Source organism: Miniopterus schreibersii (genome assembly GCF_964146895.1).
Source record: "Miniopterus schreibersii genome assembly, chromosome: 1".
In the NCBI taxonomy this organism is placed as follows: Eukaryota; Metazoa; Chordata; class Mammalia; order Chiroptera; family Miniopteridae; genus Miniopterus; species Miniopterus schreibersii.
The window spans coordinates 200434746-200454842 of NC_138101.1; the positions used below are offsets into that span (position 1 = coordinate 200434746).

Genomic DNA, 20097 nt, shown 5'->3' on the forward strand with positions numbered 1-20097 from the left:
TTTTTTTTTTAATTCTCACCTGGGGATATATATATATATATATTATATATATATATATTTAAATATATCTTTATTGATTTCAGAGAGAGGAAAGGAGAGGGGGGGAGATAGAAACATCAATGATGAGAGAGTCATTGATCGAGCCCGCAACCGGGGCATGTGCCCTGACTGGGAATCAAACCCTGATCACCTGGATCCTAGGTCGACGCTCAACCGTTGAGCCATGCCCGGCCAGGCAACCCGGGGATATTTTGTCCATTGCTTTTCAGAGAGAGTGTGTGGGGAAGAGAGAGAAAAACATAGGTGTGAGAGAGACACATCAATTGGTTGCCTCCCCCACATGCCCTGACCGGCAGGGGATTGAGCCTGTAACTGAGGCACACGCCCTTGGCCAGAATCAAACCCGGGACCCTTCAGTCCCCAGGCTGATGCTCTAACCACTGAGCCAAACTGGCTAGGGCATGTTTTGTTTTGTTTTGTTGAATGAGAATGCCTTCATAGTGGGGCTCTCCAGTTGGCCACAGTCCCTGCCATGCCTTACTGCCTTGCTCCAGCCTGCCTCACACTATGCTCTCATCTGCCTGGCCCTTGAAGGAATTGGGTTTACAACTCTTGTTCTACAAGGCTAAGGAATTTCCGACATTGCACTTGATCCTGTCACCACTTAAACGCTAATGAGAGGTGGTTCCTGTTTACTTTGGTCTCTACTTGTGCCGCTGAGTAAGTTTCATGTATTTAAATCTCTTTTTTCCACTTTGACAACCCCGTAGAGTTATCATTCCTATTTTACAGAACAGCAATAGCTCAGGATGCTAAAAAGGCCAGCTCAAAGTCACAGAGTTAAGAAGTTAGAGAACACAACAACTAAAAGAACCAGAACGAGAGCAGCAAGGAAAGCCCTGGGGAAGTAGAAGGAGGGAAAAAATAAAGATCAGAGCAGAAATTAATTACATAGAGACTAAAAAAAATACAAAAAATCAATGAAACCAAGAGCTGGTTCTTTGAAAAGATAAAAAAGATTGATGCACCTTTAGCCAGACTCACTAAGAAACAAAGAGAGAGGACCCAATAAACAAAGTCAGAAATGAAAAAGGCCATATAACAGCTGACCCAACAGAAATATAAAGGATTGTAAGAAAATACCATGAGCAACTATATGCCAACAAACTGGACAACATGGGGGAAATGAACAAATTCCTAGAAACATACAACCTTCCAAAGCTGAATCAAGAAGAGGCAGAAAACCTGAATAGGCCGATAACAACTAATGAAATTGAAGCAGTAATCAAAAAACTCCCAGCAAACAAAAGTCCTGGACCAGACAGATTTACAGGGGAGTTTTACCAAGCATTCAAAGAAGAATTAACACCTAGTCTACTCAAACTATTCCAGAAAGCTCAAGATGAGGGAAAACTCCCAAACTCTTTTTATGAGGCCAGCATCATCCTAACCCCAAAACCAGATAAAGACACTACAAAGAAGGAAAATTACAGGCCAATGTCCCCAATGAACATAGATGCTAAAATCCTCACTAAAATACTAGCAAACCGGATCCAGCAATACATTAAAAAGATCATACACCACGACCAATTAGGATTTTTTTCCAGGGATGCAAGGCTGGTATAGTATCTGCAAATCAATAAATGTAATGCACCGTATAAACAAAATGAAAGACAAAAATCGTATGATCATATCAATAGATGAAGAAAAAGCAATCGACAAAACCCAGCACCCATTTCTGATAAAAACTCTCAGCAAAGTGGGAATGGAGGGATCATACCTCAATTTAATAAAGGCCATATATGACAGACCTACAGCCAACATCATACTCAATGGGCAAAAACTAAAACCATTTCCCTTAAAAACAGGAACAAGACAGGGATGTCCACTTTCACCACTCTTACTCAACATAGTACTGGAAGTCCTTGCCAAAACCATCAGACAGGAAGAAAACATAAAAGGCATCTAAATGGGAAAGGAGGAAGTAAAACTGTCATCATTTGCAGATGACATGATATTGTACATACAAAACCCTAAAGACTCCATCAAAGTTCTACTAGATTTGATAAATTAATTCGGCAAGATAGCTGGATACAAAATCAACATCCGGAAATGAATGGCATTCTTATGAACTTTCAGAGAGAGAAACAATGAACTTTCAGAGAGAGAAACTAAAAAAGCAACCCCATTTACCATTGCAACTAAAAAAATAAGATACCTAGGAATAAACTTAACCAAGGATGTAAAAGACCTGTACTCGGAAAACTATGTGACACTGAAAAAAGAAATAGAGGAAGATATAAACAAGTGGAAGAATATACCATGTTCATGGATTGGGAGAATTAACATCATTAAAATGTCCATACTACCCAAAGCAATCTACCAATTCAACACAATTCCTATTAAAATACCAACAGCATATTTCACAGATCTCGAACAAACATTTTGAAAATTTATATGGAACCAAAAAAGACCCCAAATAGCCGCAGCCATCTTGAGAAGAAGGAACAGAGTGGGAGGGATCACTTTGCTGAACATCAAACTGTATTACAAAGCCATTGTAATCAAAATGGCCTGGTATTGGTACAACAGGCATATAGATCAATGGAACAGAACAGAGAGCCCAGAAATAGACCCATCCCATTATGGTCAGTTAATATTGACAAAGGAGGCAAGAGTATCCAATGGAGTAAAGACAGTCTCTTCAATAAGTGGTGCTGGGAAAATTGGACAGGTCCATGCAAAAAAATGAAACTATACCACCAACTTTCACCATACACAGAAATAAATTCAAAAGGGATAAAAGACTTAAACATAAGTCATGAAACCATAAAAATCCTGGAAGGAGCCCAGCCGGGCATGGCTCAGAGGTTGAGCATCGACCTAGGATCCAGGAGATTGCGGTTTGATTCCCAGTCAGGGCACATGCAGGGGTTGTGGGCTCGATCCCCAGCAGGGGGTGTGCAGGAGGGAGCCGATCAATGACGACTCTCTCATCATTGATGTTTCTCTCTCTCTCCCTCTCCCTTCCTCTCTCTGAAATCAATAAAGACATAGTTAATGAAAAAGAAGTCAGACAGCTACAGTTATATTTGCCAAGAAACTTCTTAACTTGAAAAATATGGAAAAGCACAAAACAGGAAACAAGTTTCATAGAGATACAGAAACGATTGTTAGAAATATTTACGGTGTATGTCACATTTAATTGCAGGAATGTGAGCTTTTATGTACCTACTATCATTTTGGATATGTTTTTATAGAGTCACTTGAGGTATTGCAGGGTTTTATTCTTATTGGTGTAAAATATACATAGCATAAAGTTTACCATTTTAACCACTTTTTAAATAAAGTTTCCTTTTTATTTTTATTTTTTATTTTTTTGTTAATTCTCACTGGAGGGTATTTTTTTCCATTGATTTTTAGAGAGAATGGAAGAGAGGGAGGGAGGGAGGAGAGAGAGGGAAACATCGATTGGTTGCCTCTGACATGCACCTTGACCAGGGCCCGGGATAGAAATTGCAACCCGTGTACGAGCCCTTGGCTTGGAATTGAACCCACAACCCTTTGGTGCTGGGGCCTGTGCTCTAACCACAGAGCCACACCGGCCAGGGCCATTTTAACCGTTTCTGAGTGCGTGGTTTGGTGTCCGTAGGTAATACACATTACTGTGAAACCACCTACAGAGCTCTCCCATCGTCCCAAACTGAAACTCTGTCCCCTTTCATCACTCACTGCCCCTCCCCGGGCCCTGACACCCACCACTCCACCCCCTTCCTGTCTCCACAGCCTATCCCAGCCGCCCCCTGTAAGAGGACTTGTCCTTTTGGGACTGGCTTCTTTCACCGAGTGTAATGGATGAAGCTTGAAGGCATTATGCTCTGTGAGAGAAGCCAGTTATGGCTTTAAATTCTAACTGTGGTTACGAGGCAGCAAGAGTGAGTGTTAAAAATAGCCCGAAACCTGTAAATATCTAGCAAGAGAATATAGTGAGTGACCTGGGCCAAAAGACTTCTTTCTGCGTGAAAAACCCAAACATACAAGCAGCCTTTGTGAGCTAAGCTAAAAAAGGAGCTCCTGGCCCGTAGCACTCAGAATAGCGGAGCCCTCCTTACCAAGTATAACAGCAAGAAATGTCACACTGAGAATACCGAATGTGGGAGTCGATTGCCTGGGGGGGAAATCTCTCACCTAATTTAAGGAAACTCAAAATGAATCCATTCTTTCATTCAGAGCTTCACGCTGCAGAGGTTCCATCTGGGACTAACTATATTTACTGAGACCAGCACCACAAAATAAAGGTTATTCAGAGCATATTGTTGTGGCTTCGGGATGGCTCTTCCATCTTCTAGAGAGTATGACAGACAGATAGGAAATTTACCCTAAATAGGGACCACACCTCAAGTTTAAGTGGAAGTATAGAAATATCACCCTGCGGATTGAGAAAGCTCCTACCCGAAGCCGTTGCACTTGCCCTGGGAAGCCGACAGGGCAGCAAGGGCAGCCTGGGTCACCTCATGGGGGGGGGGGGTGGCAATAAACAAGGTTCCACGACTGTGGCCAAGACCAAGGCTAGCTACCGAAGCCCCTGTCACGAGGGGGAGCCCTGATGGGGAGGCAAGAGCAGCTTCCTGGGCTCCACCCACTGGGCGCCCTCGCTGTCCTGTCCCCACACCCTGCTCTGCTCCGTTGGCGACTCTGGCCAGGCGAGGTCACCTCTCTGTGCCTGTTTCTTCACCTGCAAAGGAGAGTAACAGCAGCATCTGCCTGGGAGGGCTGTTCAGGGGACTGAATGGATTAATGCGCATGAAACAGGCGGCCACAGGACTCTCGCTGTGTGCACCCCACAAGCACAGCTCGTCCCCAGGCTCTAGCTGACCGGTTAGGTGTCTTGTGTCCCCAAGCAAGGGCCATGTTTTAAATGTTGGTTTGTTCGAGGTGCTTTGTTTCTTTAATGTCTGTTGTGCGTCAAACTGCATCCCCCGAAAGAGGTGAGAGCAACTTCATTCAGAAACAGTGTCTTTGTGGGTGTAAGACGAGGTCATGCTGGACTGGAGAGTAGGGCAGGCCCTAAATCCAGTGTGTTGGGTGTCCTTACAGGAAGGGAAGACTCGGAGAAAGGCGCACGCAAGGAACACCCTGCGAAGACCAGACGCGGAGGGGAGGTCAGGTGACCTTGGCTGGCTAACCTCAGTGTGATGCAGCTGTGAGCCCGGGAACCAAGGATCCAGGCCAGGAGAGAGGGCGCAGCCCTGCCAACACCTTGATTTTGAACTTCTGGCCTCCGGAACTGTAAGAGGATAAATCTGTTGCTTTAAGCCAGGCCATTCGTTGGTGATACTTTGTTACAGAAGCCACAGGAAACTAATACAATGTCTTAAATGTTTAAATTCCCTAAAGCTGGCACACAGAAGGCATTCCATACATATGGGTTGGATGAATGAGCAAACGAATAGATGAGTGAAGGCATAGAGTGGAGGCAGGCAGTGGGGGTAACCAGGCAGGTGTGGGTGTACATGCACAGCTGGAGAGGAGAGAGGGTGGGGTACAAGGGCTCATGTCTGGGACCACTCAAGCCCCACCTTAGGCTCCGAATGACAGAGACTTGCTCCTGAAAGAGCTGCCACATGGGACTATGTCCCAGCATGCCAGGGCCTCCAATTTCCCAGGAAACGAGAAATTCAGATTTTTTGGGGGTAATCCTCACCCGAGGATATTTTTTTTATTGATTTTTAGAGAGAGTGGAGCCCGGCCGGGCGTGGCTCAGCGGTTGAGCATCGACCTAGGATCCAGGAGATCGGGGTTCAATTCCCGGTCAGGGCACATGCCTGGGTTGCCTGCTCGATCAATGACTCTCTCATCATTGATGTTTCTACCTCTCTCTCTCCCTCGCCTTTCCTCTCTCTGAAATCAATAGATATACTTAAAAAATAAAGTAAATGAAATGAAGTACCTTTAAAAAAAAAAATAGAGTGGAATGGGGTAGGGGAGACACACACACACACATTGGTTGCCTCCTGAATGCACCCCGACTGGGGCCAGGAATCAAACCAGGTATGTCCCCTTTATCAGGAATCGAACCTGTGACCGACACACAACCCATCCGTGAGCAGGACCTGCCCTCTGAGTCCTCCACACTTCTCCATCGTTTGCTGAATCAAAACCATTTTGCACTTTTCTCTCCTTCCAGCAGTGACATGAGGTGGAGGTTGGTGGGAGCTGTCTGCTGTGGAGGAAGGCGTCCCGTCAGCCTCCAGCAACACCTGGCCTGGTTGCTTCTCAGGGACACCTCTGCTTCCTGCCTCTGTCCCCTTCGAAACTGAAGGCCCCCAGTCCTCCCTCAAATTTCAGATTCCTTTGCTCTCAAGGGCAAGTCCCCGGCCTGCATGTTCAGCCTAATGAGGAAGGACAAGTAAACAGGCAACTGCAATAAAGTTCCACGAATGCCAGCGGTGTGGAGGAGGCGGGGGCGACCGAGGTGGGGGGACATCCCGCCCAGAGGCTCAGAGGTGCCACGGAGGGGGCATGCCTTCCTGGGGTGTCCACTAGGCCTGTTTACGTGTGGCCTCCCTGGGCAGGGCCTGTTTTGTAGGTGGGGCCTGGATCCTCACTGCTCAGCAATTCAGAAATGTTTACCGAAATGGGTGCCTCAGATTACCGTGGTGCGGGACACTGCCCCTCTACACCGCCTACGCCCTTTGCACCCCTGTACACACCAGATAACCTTCAGTTCCCTCCCAGCACAGGCCAGGGCTAGAAGAAAAACAGAGCTCATCCCCTGTAGTTCATCCTCAAGGAGGGGGGACAGCAACTTGCGTGGCTGATAGTGTGCAACTTTGAAACATGCTGGAGGTTAGAGAAAGCTGAGACAGGAATGTCATAGCGGGAGGCCAGCCGGCCAACCCCGAGGCCTGTCAGGTAGCCCGATGCCTTGGCCCCCGAGTCGCCCGAAGCTCAGCACAAGGTTCTCACCCACACAGACTGGATGTTGCTCAAGGGGGCTAATTCTTGCTAAAAAGGCACCAATATCTAAACAACTGTAAAGCCAGTTTTCTGATTTACCTTCCTGGCAGCTATTCACGTCTGCCGTCCAGGGCTTGCACAGTTCAGGGTCTCATTCTGCGAGGACCCTGTAAGCACCAAGTGCCCATTATTTAGCAAACTGTGAGCACCTGCTGGGGAAATAATGCAGCCAAATGAGGCGGAGACCCAGGAAAGGGAGGCGGAATTGTGCAATGAACCTGGCATCAAACAAGCCAAAGTTCAAACGTTGTCCACCATTTACTAGGCAGGTGACTCTGGGAAAATTACTTAACCTTCCTGAGTCTCTTTCCTCACCTGTGAAATGGGTATGACAACACTCCCTCACCAGATCGTTATTAAGTTTACACACGGAAATTGCCTGGTTTTATGTTTATATTTATCTGGACAGGCTGTGGTGCGTATGATTAAGGGAACAGACTTTGGGACCATACACATCTCGGCCTAAGTTCTAGTTCTGCCACTTAACAGGTACATGATCTCCGGCAAGTTCTTAATTCCCCCCTCCCCCCACTAAGCCTCAGTTTGCTCACTTGTAAAGTGGGAATAAAAAATTGCTCCTAAGGGCTAAGAAGGAAATAAGATAGTTACATGCAAAGGACGTGGCAAAGTCCTAGGTGACAGAAGCATTCGACAAACAGTATGGTCTGTGATGGGATACAAACGAGTGGTACTGTAGATGTAAGAACATCCAAACCTGGAGTGAATTTTTACGAGTTTATTTGAGCCAAAACTGATGACAATCGCCAGGAAGCAAGGTCTCGAATGCTTTGGGAAAACGACAGTTTTGCCGTTTCTTTCGCGCATTTGATACTGAGGGAATGTGAGGAAGGTTGCGTGGAGGTGGGAGAAAGCGAGGCAGTAATTGGATTGCAGGAGCGCTAACAAGATTACTTGCTCTAGTTAGGCTAATTTCAGAGGGTGGTAACCTAGAGGACCAAAAACCATGGACAGTGGCTGCTTAAGGCAAAGATAACATTTTCCTAAAAAGTTACAAGCCTGGGGCTGCGGACTCACCACCACCAGACCAGCAACCTGCCCTTAAGGAGAATGATCGGAGCAGCCTGCAGGTTACTTTCCACGAAACACTTTTTGTCCACAGTACACATAGTGAAAAGTTAAAGTTAAAATTAGTAGAAACTTTTTAAATGAAATGTAACTACGGGGCCACCACACTTACAAAGTAATCACTTTGTATTTAGTTACTTAAAAACCTTTCGGAGGCGGCAGGCCTCTCACCTGAGGCTAGTTTCACGCCCGCAGAGTTTCTAAAATAACCTCATTTGCCTGCAGCCCCGCAAAAGCGGCGGCGCGTCCGCAGCACGCCGGCTCCAAGGTGAACCCGCAGCGGCGTCTCCGGACCGACCTCTCCCGTGCGTCCCAGGGGAACCCCGGCACCCACGAAGCAAGTCACACGCACGTGCACCCACCGCGCGTGCACCTGCTCGCAAGGCCGCAGCTCACTTCCCGGTCTGAGCCGAGCTCTGCTCCCCACCGACGCCGTCCCAGTTTAAAAATGGTGTGTGAAGCTGGGAAGTCACGGGAGAGTCCTCCTGACCCTGATAAAAACCCCGTCTTCCCACCCTAACCTTCCAAAGCGGACGGGGCTAAGCCAGGGGGCAGCCCTGGCCCCCCCGGCCCCGCCCTCGCAGCGCTGCTGCCCCCCCAGGCCCGGGGGAGCAAACACGCGGCCCCCCAAAAACCGGGGGCGCTCTCACGCCCCCCCAGGCCCGGGGGCGCTCACACGCGAGTCCCCCAGGCCCGGGGGTATTTACACGCGCCCCCCCCCCGGCCTGGGTGCATTTACATGCGGGCCCCCCCCAGCCCGGGGGCATTTACATGCGGCTCCGACCGCAGGGCGGCAGGTGCCGACCGGCGGCCGCGTCACGGGGCTGGTATCGGCCGAGCCGCCTTCCGACTTCGGGGCGGACCGTCGCGCGTCCCCAGCCGCCACCCGAACGTCGCACGGAACGTGTCTGAGAGGACTGGAGTTCGTGCGGCCGCCGGAACTACGACGCCGGGCCCTTGCCCAAGCGCATTCGCTTCCAGGTGAGCCCCCGGGGCCCCCGCTTGGGGCTGTGCTCTGCCCGGGGACACCGGGCCGGTGACCGCTGCGTCACCCGCGGCCACCCCTCCCGGGGCGCTGTCGGCGGGCCCGGCCCTGCCGCCCGAGGTGTGCGCGCCGGGGGCCCGGGCCGGGGGGCTGGGAGCGGGGAGCGGCCAGCGACCCGGCCTCACGGCGACCCCGTCACGGGGACGGCGGGGCCCGGTCCCCGCAGACCCGCGCCCGGGAGGGTAAAGGGCGGCGCTAGGGTGACAGCCCCGGGCCCTCCTGCCTTCCCCCGGAGCCCGGTCCTAGGGGGTGGGGCGACACGTCTTCTCCCCGAGCGTACGACGGGCGACCCCGGGGGGGCAGAAAGACGGGGCTGCGCTCCCGCCGCGGGAAGAACTCGGGCGGGAACGGGGCCAGGACCGGCCGGCAGGGAGGGGAGGGGACGGGAGCCAACCGCCATCTTCCCCCGCGGTCAAACCGAACGAGCGCGGCCCCGCGGCCGAGCCCCCACCCCGCCGCGGCGCGCCCGCTCTCGCGATACCGCGAGGGCCTCTGGGAAACGCGGGGGAGGGGAAAGCAGGTGAAGGAAGCCGGGACGCGGGGGCTGGGGCCCAGCTGAGGCGGCGAGTGGAGGCTCAAGAAGCAGAAGGGGCGGGGAAAGATGCGATCGACGCGGCGTGCAAGCCAATGACGAGCGAGCTCGGGCGGGCCTGCCGCCAATGGGCTGTGCCGCCTGGCGCGGGGGGCGGACGCTAGGGCCGAGGGTAGCTTGAGCGCGGCGGCGGCGTTGTTCAGTCAGAGCGAGAACATTCCAGAGGTGAGTCCGGTGAGGAGGTGGCGGCCCCGCGCCCCCTCCCTATCCTCCCCCGCCCCCCCCACTCTCGCGGGCCGCTGGCTGGCGGGGAAGGCGCCCCGACGCCCGTGGCTCACCGCGCCCTCTCCCCGCGCCAGGTCGCCAGGCCCCGGGCGCTGAAGGGTGTGGACCCCGGACGTCGCTGGGACAGCCCCTCCCCGCTGCTCGGCGGCGCCTGCCCGGCCGCTGCTCGCTGCGCTCCTCCGCCGCCCCTCCTCGGACTCGGGTTCACGCGCGCCTCACTTCATCCCAGTCCCGGGCGAGCAGCGTTGGGTTTATGTCTTTATTTGACGAAAACGGTGAGTCCACGGGCGGCTGGCGGCGCGGGCCGGCGGGGAGATGGCGGCCGCACAAGATGGCGGCGCGCCGCGTGACCCGGCGCGTGTGGCGCAGTTCGGGCGGCGGGCGGGCGGGCGGGCGCCCCCTTCGTGCCCCCTCCGGGCCCCGCCCCCGCCCCGCGGGAACGCGCGGCGCGGCTGAGTCAGGCCTCCGCGCTGCATTTGTGAGTCATCGCGGGGGCGGGCCGGTGCCCCCCGGCGGGTTTCGCTTCCCCCGCCCCGCAGCGCTGAGGCCTCCGGCTCGGCGGCCCCGGCCACCTGCGGCCCCGGCGAGGCCCGGCCATGGCGCGGCTCGGCGGCGTCCGCCCCGGCGCGGGCGGCCCTCCCCAGCCGGGGACGCGAGGGCTCGCGGCCGCGGGCACGGGAGCGAAGGTCAAGCGCGGGTTTGGCCGGCTCGCCGGCGGCGGGCGCGCGTGTGCGGGCTGTTGCGGGCGTGTTCCCGGGAAGTAAGCGTGGCTGCCGGGGGGACAGTTTGTGAAGGACGCTTCCGCCGTCCGGGGGCGGCCCGGGGCGGGCGGCGTCTGCGCTCCCGGTTGTGGCGCTGAGGCTCGCCGCCTTGGGCCCGGCCTTGCCTGCCCGTCTCGGCCGCGGGGAGGCCTCTCCGCCGCCACAGGTGCCCCGTGTTAGGGCAGCTCGTTCCCACGTGACATGACACGGGCGCTTTTTCACGTTGGGGAAGGAGGCCCGGCGAAGGCGAGCGCTCGGGGGGCGCCCCGCGCAGGGGGGATGTTAAACGTGGGCGCCTGTGTGTTTGCTTCCCCTGCAGAGCTGTTGCGCAGCCATTGGTACCTGTATTGGGGCAACATAGCGTACAAGCAAGGAGCTCCCAGCCTCAGTGGCGAAAACTTTTTCATGTCAGAGACCGAGAACTCTTGCAGCCGTTTATGTCATCCCTTCTTCTCCAGACAGAAGATACCAAAAAGTTGCAATCAAAGATCTCTTCATCTTATCGATAAAGCCACTAATAAGCCAAAATGTCTGTCAACGTCAACCGCAGCGTGTCAGACCAGTTCTATCGCTACAAGATGCCCCGTCTGATTGCCAAGGTGGTAACTTTTCTTCATTTTAGTAGCAAGTCTTAAAGCACTCTTCGTAGATTATTAAAAGACTGCGTCTCCTGGGTAGACAGTGCAAAATTAAATTCTTATTTCCTTTAGGTTGAGGGCAAAGGAAATGGAATCAAGACAGTTATAGTCAACATGGTTGACGTTGCAAAGGCGCTTAATCGGCCTCCAACGTGTAAGTAATGCCCCTTGGGGGAGCCTGAGAGGCTTGGTGTTGACAGGCACAGCCAGTGGTCTGCGGGTCTTGCCTGGGCAGCCCGCTAATTGGCCTAAGGGTTAAGTGGGGCGCTGGACCTAAAGCCAACTGATTATTGCCATTGGTACAGAAAACTATGCGGGCAACATAGTTCTTCACTCAATAATTTAAAAACACAGGCAGTGACAATTTTGTAAATGGCTGAGTAGCTGACAGTTAATTTAGTTAACTGTAGTCAAACTCTTTTTTCCAAACAGATCCCACCAAATATTTTGGTTGCGAGCTGGGAGCACAGACCCAGTTTGATGTTAAGAATGACCGTTACATTGTCAACGGATCTCATGAGGCAAATAAGCTGCAAGACATGTTGGACGGGTTCATTAAGAAGTTCGTTCTTTGTCCTGAGTGTGAGAACCCCGAAACGGAGCTGGTGAGTGCCTTTGGGGTGTTTGTCAGAAGCAGCAGCTGGGTACCTGCTTTTGGGATCAGTCTTGTAGCACCAAATGATGTTTTAACAAGGCAGAGCAGATGTAATTGGAAGTATAATGCAAAACCTATAAATTATGAAGATGCTCACATACTTTTTCTGAGGTAGATCCCGTTACTTGGTATGTGTTAAGCTGGTGTTTCAGACATCTTCTGTTGGTTAGATATTTTCATTCTTGTTCCTCACAGAATTTTCATCATATATTATGGATGACATACTTGTTTTTACTTTTTTGGCAGCATGTCAATCCAAAGAAGCAAACAATAGGTAATTCTTGTAAAGCCTGTGGTTATCGAGGCATGCTTGACACACATCATAAACTCTGCACATTCATTCTCAAAAACCCACCTGGTAAGTCTTCATGATGAACTTCTAAGATCTTAACCATAAAGCACCTGATTCTTGGAAACAAAATGGATGTTTCCTTGTTGCTATAAAATGAATATAAGGAGAATGGAGGGCCTAAGTGGCTTTAGAGCATTGCAAGCAACACTCTGTGTCAGATGATCAAAGCTGTCTGACACAATTTGAGCTTGCTATAGCAACAGAGTCTAACCTATTCCGGTGCTCTCTCCTCCATGGGACAAGCCGTTATATAGACTTAGACAGTGTTTCAGCTGTTGGCTAAAGTGCATTTGAGCTGTGCCCTTGTTCAAGTTCATGAATGATGGAAGAGGGTCATGAATGCTGGGTCCTCTGAGTCATCACTTCATCTTAATTTTACCCAATAGTACCACTAGTATTTTGGAACATTCCGTCCTTAACCCAAGTTTCTTCTATGAAATACAGTGAATGAATTTGGTCTGAATCCTCTTAAAATTTTAGGTAGCACTGTGCTTGGTTTTCTGAGAGGAGGGTTCAGGAGCAAACAAGTAGGGTTTTAAATGCTGATGACAGGCAGTGAGGTGTAGTCAGTTGTGGCACTCAGCTTTCCTTTTGTTGCCCGATAGAGAACAGTGACAGTGGCACAGGAAAGAAAGAGAAGGAAAAGAAAAACAGGAAGGGCAAGGACAAGGAGAATGGCTCTGTGTCCAGCAGTGAGACCCCACCTCCGCCGCCGCCACATGAAGTCAGCCCTCCGCACGCTGTGGTGAGTGCGGGGCTGGTGCAGCAGGTGCCAAGGTTGTTTAGAACGGGGCCTGTTGTAGTGAGCAGAAATGCTGTGAACAGCAGCAGGGTTTTGGGTTCCAGGTGGGGTTGATTGAATTGAGGTGAACCCAATTTAGTGGAAAATGAACTTAGATGTCATTAACCTGACTGAAAATCTGAAACATTGTACATCTTTAAGGCTGTTGGTGAAATGTCTTTGCTCTTGAAACAGGAAGAGGAAGATGACGACTGGGGGGAGGATACAACCGAGGAGGCTCAGCGGCGCAGGATGGACGAAATCAGTGACCATGCGAAAGTCCTGACGCTCAGTGATGATTTGGAACGGACTGTCGAAGAACGGGTCAACATCCTGTTTGATTTTGTTAAGGTAAAATTATTTGCTTTAGGAGAGGTGAGACATTTTCTTGACCTGTAGAGCTAGTTTCAGCCTGGCCTCAGGCTTTTGTTAGATATTTATTACTTTAAGCTGGTACTTGGCAAGGAACTTCAGTGCTATCTTTTGAATATTGAAATGCAAGGCTTGCTCTTACTTTTTCTGTGTGTTCACTCAAGTATTTATTTTTTTTAATCCTCACTTGAGGATATTTTTTCCTTTGCTTTTCAGAGAAAGTGTAAGGGGGAGAGAGAGAGACATTGATCTGAGAGACAAACATTGATTGGTTGCCTCCCTGCTGACAGGCCCACTAGGGCCTGGGATTGAGCCTGCAACTGAGGTACGTGCTCTTGGCTGGAATCAAACCCAGGACCCTTTAGTTAGTGGGCTGACGTTCTAACCACTGAGACAAACTGGCTAGGGTACAAATATTTTTCTGAGTTTGATCCCAGGCACTATCTTTGGTGGCTGTTTATCATAAAATCTGTCAAATTAGGAGAGCCATCCATGAGAGTCGGGACTAACCTATATCTCTGGAGCATTATGTGCGTCCATTTTATTGAATTGTTTCCTTGTATTTGCAGAAAAAGAAGGAAGAGGGTATTATCGACTCATCAGACAAAGAAATTGTTGCCGAAGCAGAAAGACTGGACGTAAAAGCTATGGGCCCTCTTGTTTTGACTGAAGTTCTTTTTAATGAGAAGATTAGAGAACAGATTAAAAAATACAGGCGCCATTTCCTACGAGTAAGCAAATTTGAGATTCGTAAATGAAATTATTAAAGCTGTGTGGCCTTGGAGGACATCACGTTAACCTCTTGCCTGCTTGTTCTCTGTCATCCTGAAAATGGAGATAATGGACATTTGAAAGTGTGGGACTATCTGAAAACTGCATGTGTTCTCTTACAGATAAAGTAATGCAGAGCTCTTCATGTGTTGACCTTCTCTGGGTTGTTTGTTTTTAAATATATATTGATTTCAGAGAGAAGAAGGGAGAGAGAGAGAGAGAGAGAGAAACACCAATGATGAGAGAGTCATTGAATATTAGAGTTATCAACTTAGAATAAATCTGTAAAAGCTTGTTAACACAAAGATAATCTATTTGCAGTTTTGTCACAACAACAAAAAAGCTCAACGTTACCTCCTTCATGGTTTCGAGTGTGTGGTAGCGATGCATCAAGCTCAGCTCATCTCCAAGATTCCACATATCTTGAAGGAGATGTATGACGCAGACCTTTTAGAGGAAGAGGTCATCATCAGCTGGTCGGAAAAGGTGGGAATATGCAAACAGGCTGTTTGTGTACCTTCTAATCCCTGGTCTTTCTCTACATGAAAACGCAGTTCCTCTGTTTGACTGATGTAACTTGTAGGGGCTTCCCCACCATAGCAGCTTGTTAGTAATGACAAGAAACTACTCAGACTAATAATTTTTTGTGGCATGCATGTGTTCTGTTGAGGATTAAAGAGTACGGTGTGGCCCAGTATCCTCAAAGATCTCAGTTTGAGCAGCTGTATAACTCGTTTTTGTGGGGTTTTTTTAATTTTTTAATACTTTTACTGATTTCAAGGGGGGTTGGGGGGGAGATAGAAACATCAATGATGAGTCATTGATCAGCTGCCTCCTGCACGCCCCCTGCTGGGAATCAAGCCCGAAGCCCGGGCCTGTGCCCTGACCTCCTGGATCCTAGGTCGATGCTCAGCTTTTGAGCCACGCCCTGCCGGGCAATAACTTGTTTTAAATTCCTATGAGACAATTGTACCTGATGTTTTTTAGGCCTCAAAGAAATATGTTTCAAAAGAACTTGCCAAAGAGATTCGTGTGAAAGCAGAACCATTTATAAAGTGGTTGAAGGAAGCAGAGGAGGAATCTTCTGGGGGTGAAGAGGATGATGAGGATGAGAACATCGAGGTAAGTGGGGGGGGGCAGCTGGCGCTGGGCGAGGCGGGAGGGAGGCAGGCAGGCGCAGTCTCAGCAGTGTGGAAAATAACCCTTAACACGAAGGGTGGTGGAAATCTCTCGTGTCTCCAGACATGATTCCCAAATGTCTGAGGTTTGAATAGTGCTGGTTGCTCAGAGCTGCTAGTGGTCTGTAAAAATTCACGGAATACTGTTAGTGTGGGGGAGAGCTTACTGGGTGGTGGGACGTACATGGAGGACGGCAGCTGCATCTAGGTAACTTTCTCCTCTATTTACGTTAATTTACCACTTACACTCAATTAAAAAATGTTTTATCAGGTGGTGTATTCGAAGACGGCCAGTGTGCCGAAAGTGGAAGCTGTGAAGTCGGACAGCAAGGACGACGACATTGACATTGATGCCATTTAAAGGGACGGGTGCGGCCCAGCTTAACTGTGATGCTAAGAATCCTTCTGCATCATCAGCCAGAAGTGCAACATGCGTGTGCAAAAGCTAAAATGGCTTAACATCATGCTACACTTTCTGCTAAAAACATTGCTGTGAGTGGTCTGTAATTAAGCCCAACAAGACACCTCGGGAGTCCATACACATATCAGTGAGCAGATGTAGTTTGCTTATTTATAGCATGTTTCTTTTTGAAAAATTAGTGGTGGACACATTTGGATCACATTTATACAGTTATAAAAATAAAGATTTGATTTTGGTCATTCTTAAATTTTTTGGCTCTGAATGACTTAAGCTGAAACAATTGGCTCCTTTTTAAAACATTATACCATCTTTTAACCAGATAGGATTCTTGGAGCCTGTTAGACACTGTTAGGTGCTGAGACTGTAAAGAGGTCTTCAGCAGAATGTAAGCATAAACCTATTTGTAATTACCTTACTCAGCCATTAAGAAATACAGTACTTTTTAAGTCTTATCTCTAGTCCCTCAAGTTGGCATCTGGTGACGTACATTCTTACCATGCCAAGGCGGACAGTATAACACCTTATCTTACTAAGAGTAAAAATGACCTGAGTGTCCTATAAGTAATTTTAAAAGCAGTTTTTGAAACTTGAATTTTTTTCCCAGCTCGCTTAACACTTCCCCCAAATCGTAGTCTTTGAAGTCACGTGAATTGCAAGTTGGATGAGCCAGGGGAATTATTACATTAACAAATAAGCATTTTATGTGTATGTAGCTGTTGCTTTGTGCTGAGAGAAAACTCTCAAGTTTTGGGGTGTGATGAAAAAGTTCCATGATTTTATTTGGGGGAAGGAAAAGGTGCACTTAATCTCTAGCAAAAAAAACCAGCATAATTTTTCAGCTTTTACTCTGAAAGACGGTTTAAATTAAAATTTCAAAATGTTTAGACATCCTGTATCTTTTGTTTAGTGTGAATTTTCCCTGATGCCATGGCTTGTTCTTTAATGCCTTTTACATTTGGACACACAGGTTTTGGTTGCTATCTTGCCAAAATTAGTGCTGCTGTGTCTCAAGCTTGATTTCTTTTCTTCTTTTTTTCAAAATGTCTTATTTATAAAAAGAAAACTAAAATTGTGCTTCTAAGTCAGCCTATGTTTTGGCAGGAGACTTGGGTGTCTTTTATTTCACATTGAATATAGTTAGACACTCATGAAGTCTGGTGATGGCCACTGAATACAGGTGACTAGGGCCTGGCCCAACCCTTCTTGGTCTTTAGGTTTGGAAATAACTTCCTGTGAATTCTTTGCCCAAGTAGCTGATCTAAACTCACTCTTACGGGTTCTGACTATATTTGAGAAATTGTTTTCAAAGTAGAAACTTGTTGAATTTATTGCTTTCCATAAAAAGTGCACTATGGGAATCAAGAATCATGGGGTTGGTTTTATTTGGAGCACGGGTTTTCATTCACCTCTGATTTTCTTTGATCCATCTCATTATAATGAGACCTTAACAAATGTATGTAAACATTTTTCACATTGAAATTATACAAACATTTGATATAATAAAACCTTATTAGCTTGATACTAGTGATTTTGCTGGAGAGAGATGAATTGGTCTCCAGCTGCCTTTTGATAGATTTTGATGAGAGTGAAGCAGAAGCAAGGTACCAGGAGGGAATGTGCTTTGTCACACCAAAGAGAGGAGGTTTTTGCAAACTCACATCTCACCTAGGTTTCGAATTTCTTTGCTATTGGCCAGTTTAATTTCATTATCTGAAATCCTGTGCGATATTGGTGGGCATTCAGCATACCCAGTGTCAAGCTAATGAGGTTCTGTTATAGAGGTGGGTTTTTTTAGTTTTCCCTTTTAATCTGAAGGAAGCTACGTTTAGGGCTTCTAAACACTAAAGAGAAAATTTTGGCTTAGACCGGTGTTCAGTCTGGTGCCAAACTTCCAGTAGACTCAAATCCACGTACAGAGGTATCCTAATAGAGTAATCCTTCAGTTTGCTCTATTCAACTGTCTTAAGATTTCTTGTTTTAAACAGCTACATTACTTGATTAAAACAATGTTAAAATTATATTTTGTCTCTGCTTTAATGTTAAAATTAACCTACATTTTCATACGATAGTGAAGTATTAAAATCTGCCCTGTTTTGTAGCTGCTGCTTTGGATTTGTGTTGGACTTTGCCTTTTGCAGTTACCAGCCCGACTCTCAAAACATGTTGCTTATTACCTTGGGTCCGTGGCTTTCCTTAGGTCTTGTGTTCCTGTTCTGCAACTTGAGTTGGTTTTAAACTGAAAAGGTCTGCCTTAATCTGATTTCATGAAATCCTTATGGGCACTTAACTAGGTCATGCAGACGTCAAGTTATATGGAGGGATACCTCAGAGAGGTTTGCAGGATTGGTTCCAGACCACCCCAATAAAGTGAGTTGTAATCATTTTGCTGGTGAAGGGTCTTAACCTTTGATTTGTAAAAAATAAAGTGTCTGTGAAGCCCAGTAAAAACAAAGTGTGCCTGAAGTTACATAACACAGTATGTATCTTTAGTTGATAAAGAGGGAAGTAGGGAAGATTGCTTTATTATTTTAATGTGTGTGTGTTCAGAGAGAGAAAGAGAAACATCAGTGATGAGAGTTGTCACTGAGCTGCCTCCTGCACACCCCCAACTGGGGATAAGCCCGGGGATTGCTTTCTAAGAAAGGCTTTTCTGAAGCAGGTGAACTTAGAAGGTACCAGTTTAGGTCCTAAAGGTTTGGGGGGTGAGGGGTATTCTCTAAATCAGTGTTTAGTGCTTGCTATTTTGGGGTGGGTATGTAGGGATCCCTCCCCATGCGCTGAGTAAAAGCCTATGGCTTGGAGGTAACTTCAAAACGAAAGCTCTTTCTCCCCAGGAAAGTGGACAATCTAGAAGGTTATTCTGGAATCTACTTGGAACAAAATAACCAAACCACAAGTGAGATGATATATTTTATTAAGTTTTTTTTTTTTTTTCTCCTTTGTTTTTTTAAATCCTCACCTGAGGAGGAGGTGTTTTTATTGAATTGGGGGGGGGGGGGCATTGATCAATTGCCAACTGGGGATTGAACCCAGGACCTTCGGTGTACATGGTGATGCTCAAACCAAGCAGCTCACACTGGCCAGGGCAACAAGTGAGATTGTAAATTCCTGCACAGCTCTGCAAACAGTCCTTAGCTAGTGAACTCTTCGTAAATAATTGCTGTAGCTCTACCTGCCAAAATTCAACCATAATCCAAAAAATGCAGTTAGCCCAGTCTGCACTGTCACTTTGTTCAAATTCCGGCTCATTTGACCACTTGAAAGCAGTGTGCTCAGTACCAGGAACAGGACTGCACTTCTGTCTGCCCTTAGGATAGCACACACTACCCTGTAGTGTGTGCTGTTTTTCCTCAGGGGACAGTCTTCTCTGTCCCCAGTACTGCCCACACCTTGACTTGAGTGGCAGTTCATAAGTGGAGTGATGTGGACAGGTGATTTGCCAGAGGTCTGTGCCTGGCTTGTGTAAAGCCTTGAGTCTGGCCCTGGGAGCTGCTGTCCACAGGAAGTTGGGAGCTTGTGCTTTATGTTCATCTGCAGTAGGGCTCTATATTCCAGGCTTAGCCTATGGCCCAACAAAGAAGTCTTTAGGAACCCTGTGTCTGCTTGCTTACAGCCAGGAAATGGAACCATTCCTGTGTGCCAGGGTGTGGAAATGAGTAACAACCACTAGAAGTTCTTTTCCCCAGAACCTAGACCAGGGGGTACGGTGTTGAGATCTCAAAGCAGATAGCATGCAGCGTCTGAGTTGCCCTGGTGCCTGCTGTTTGTCCATTCAGCGAGCTCTCTTGAAGGGAGATACTCAGGCTTTGGGATCCGAACTGGGTTCTGGCCAGGGTGTCTCTGTAACATTGGAAGAGCATCTCCCCATGCCTGCCTAATGGGAATGGGAATCCTGTGTGAAACAGTTTTGATTGGATCCTAATGCTGCAATCAGTAAAGGTAATGCTTCGCTGGGGCAGCTAGTCAAGAGTTCCTTTGGAAGTACAGGGCCGAAGGGCAGAGAATGTGCCACCACAATGGGGCAGTGAACTGGTGCTGGAGTCATTCACTTCCCAGCCCACAGTGAGAAGGGTTGATGGGTGTAAGGCCAGTTGATACGGCTGGACTGAGTCTGGTCCCAGCAGTCATAATGCACAGGGAAGGGGTGCTTCCAAAACATCCAGTGGGGTGTTGGCACGGAGATTAGGTAGCCCAGAGAAG

At 48.5% G+C, this 20097-nt stretch overlaps 1 protein-coding gene across 2 annotated transcripts; it reads left to right on the forward strand.

The window, feature by feature from the left end:
- The first annotated feature begins 8632 nt into the window (after positions 1 to 8632).
- On the forward strand, positions 8633 to 17915 carry EIF5 (eukaryotic translation initiation factor 5). 2 transcript variants are annotated; one of them, XM_081151182.1, is made up of 12 exons: positions 8633 to 9087; positions 10043 to 10243; positions 11049 to 11328; positions 11440 to 11521; positions 11800 to 11972; positions 12269 to 12380; positions 12980 to 13119; positions 13351 to 13506; positions 14097 to 14258; positions 14620 to 14784; positions 15286 to 15420; positions 15748 to 17915. In XM_081151182.1, exons 3-12 carry the CDS (start codon positions 11257 to 11259, stop codon positions 15835 to 15837), a joined length of 1287 nt encoding a protein of 428 aa, XP_081007308.1. In that variant the 5' UTR covers positions 8633 to 9087; positions 10043 to 10243; positions 11049 to 11256; the 3' UTR covers positions 15838 to 17915. The 2 variants fall into 2 exon arrangements, with proteins under 2 accessions (XP_081007308.1, XP_081007307.1); XM_081151181.1 differs by lacking the exon at positions 8633 to 9087 and adding an exon at positions 9653 to 9908.
- The last annotated feature ends 2182 nt before the right edge of the window (positions 17916 to 20097 follow it).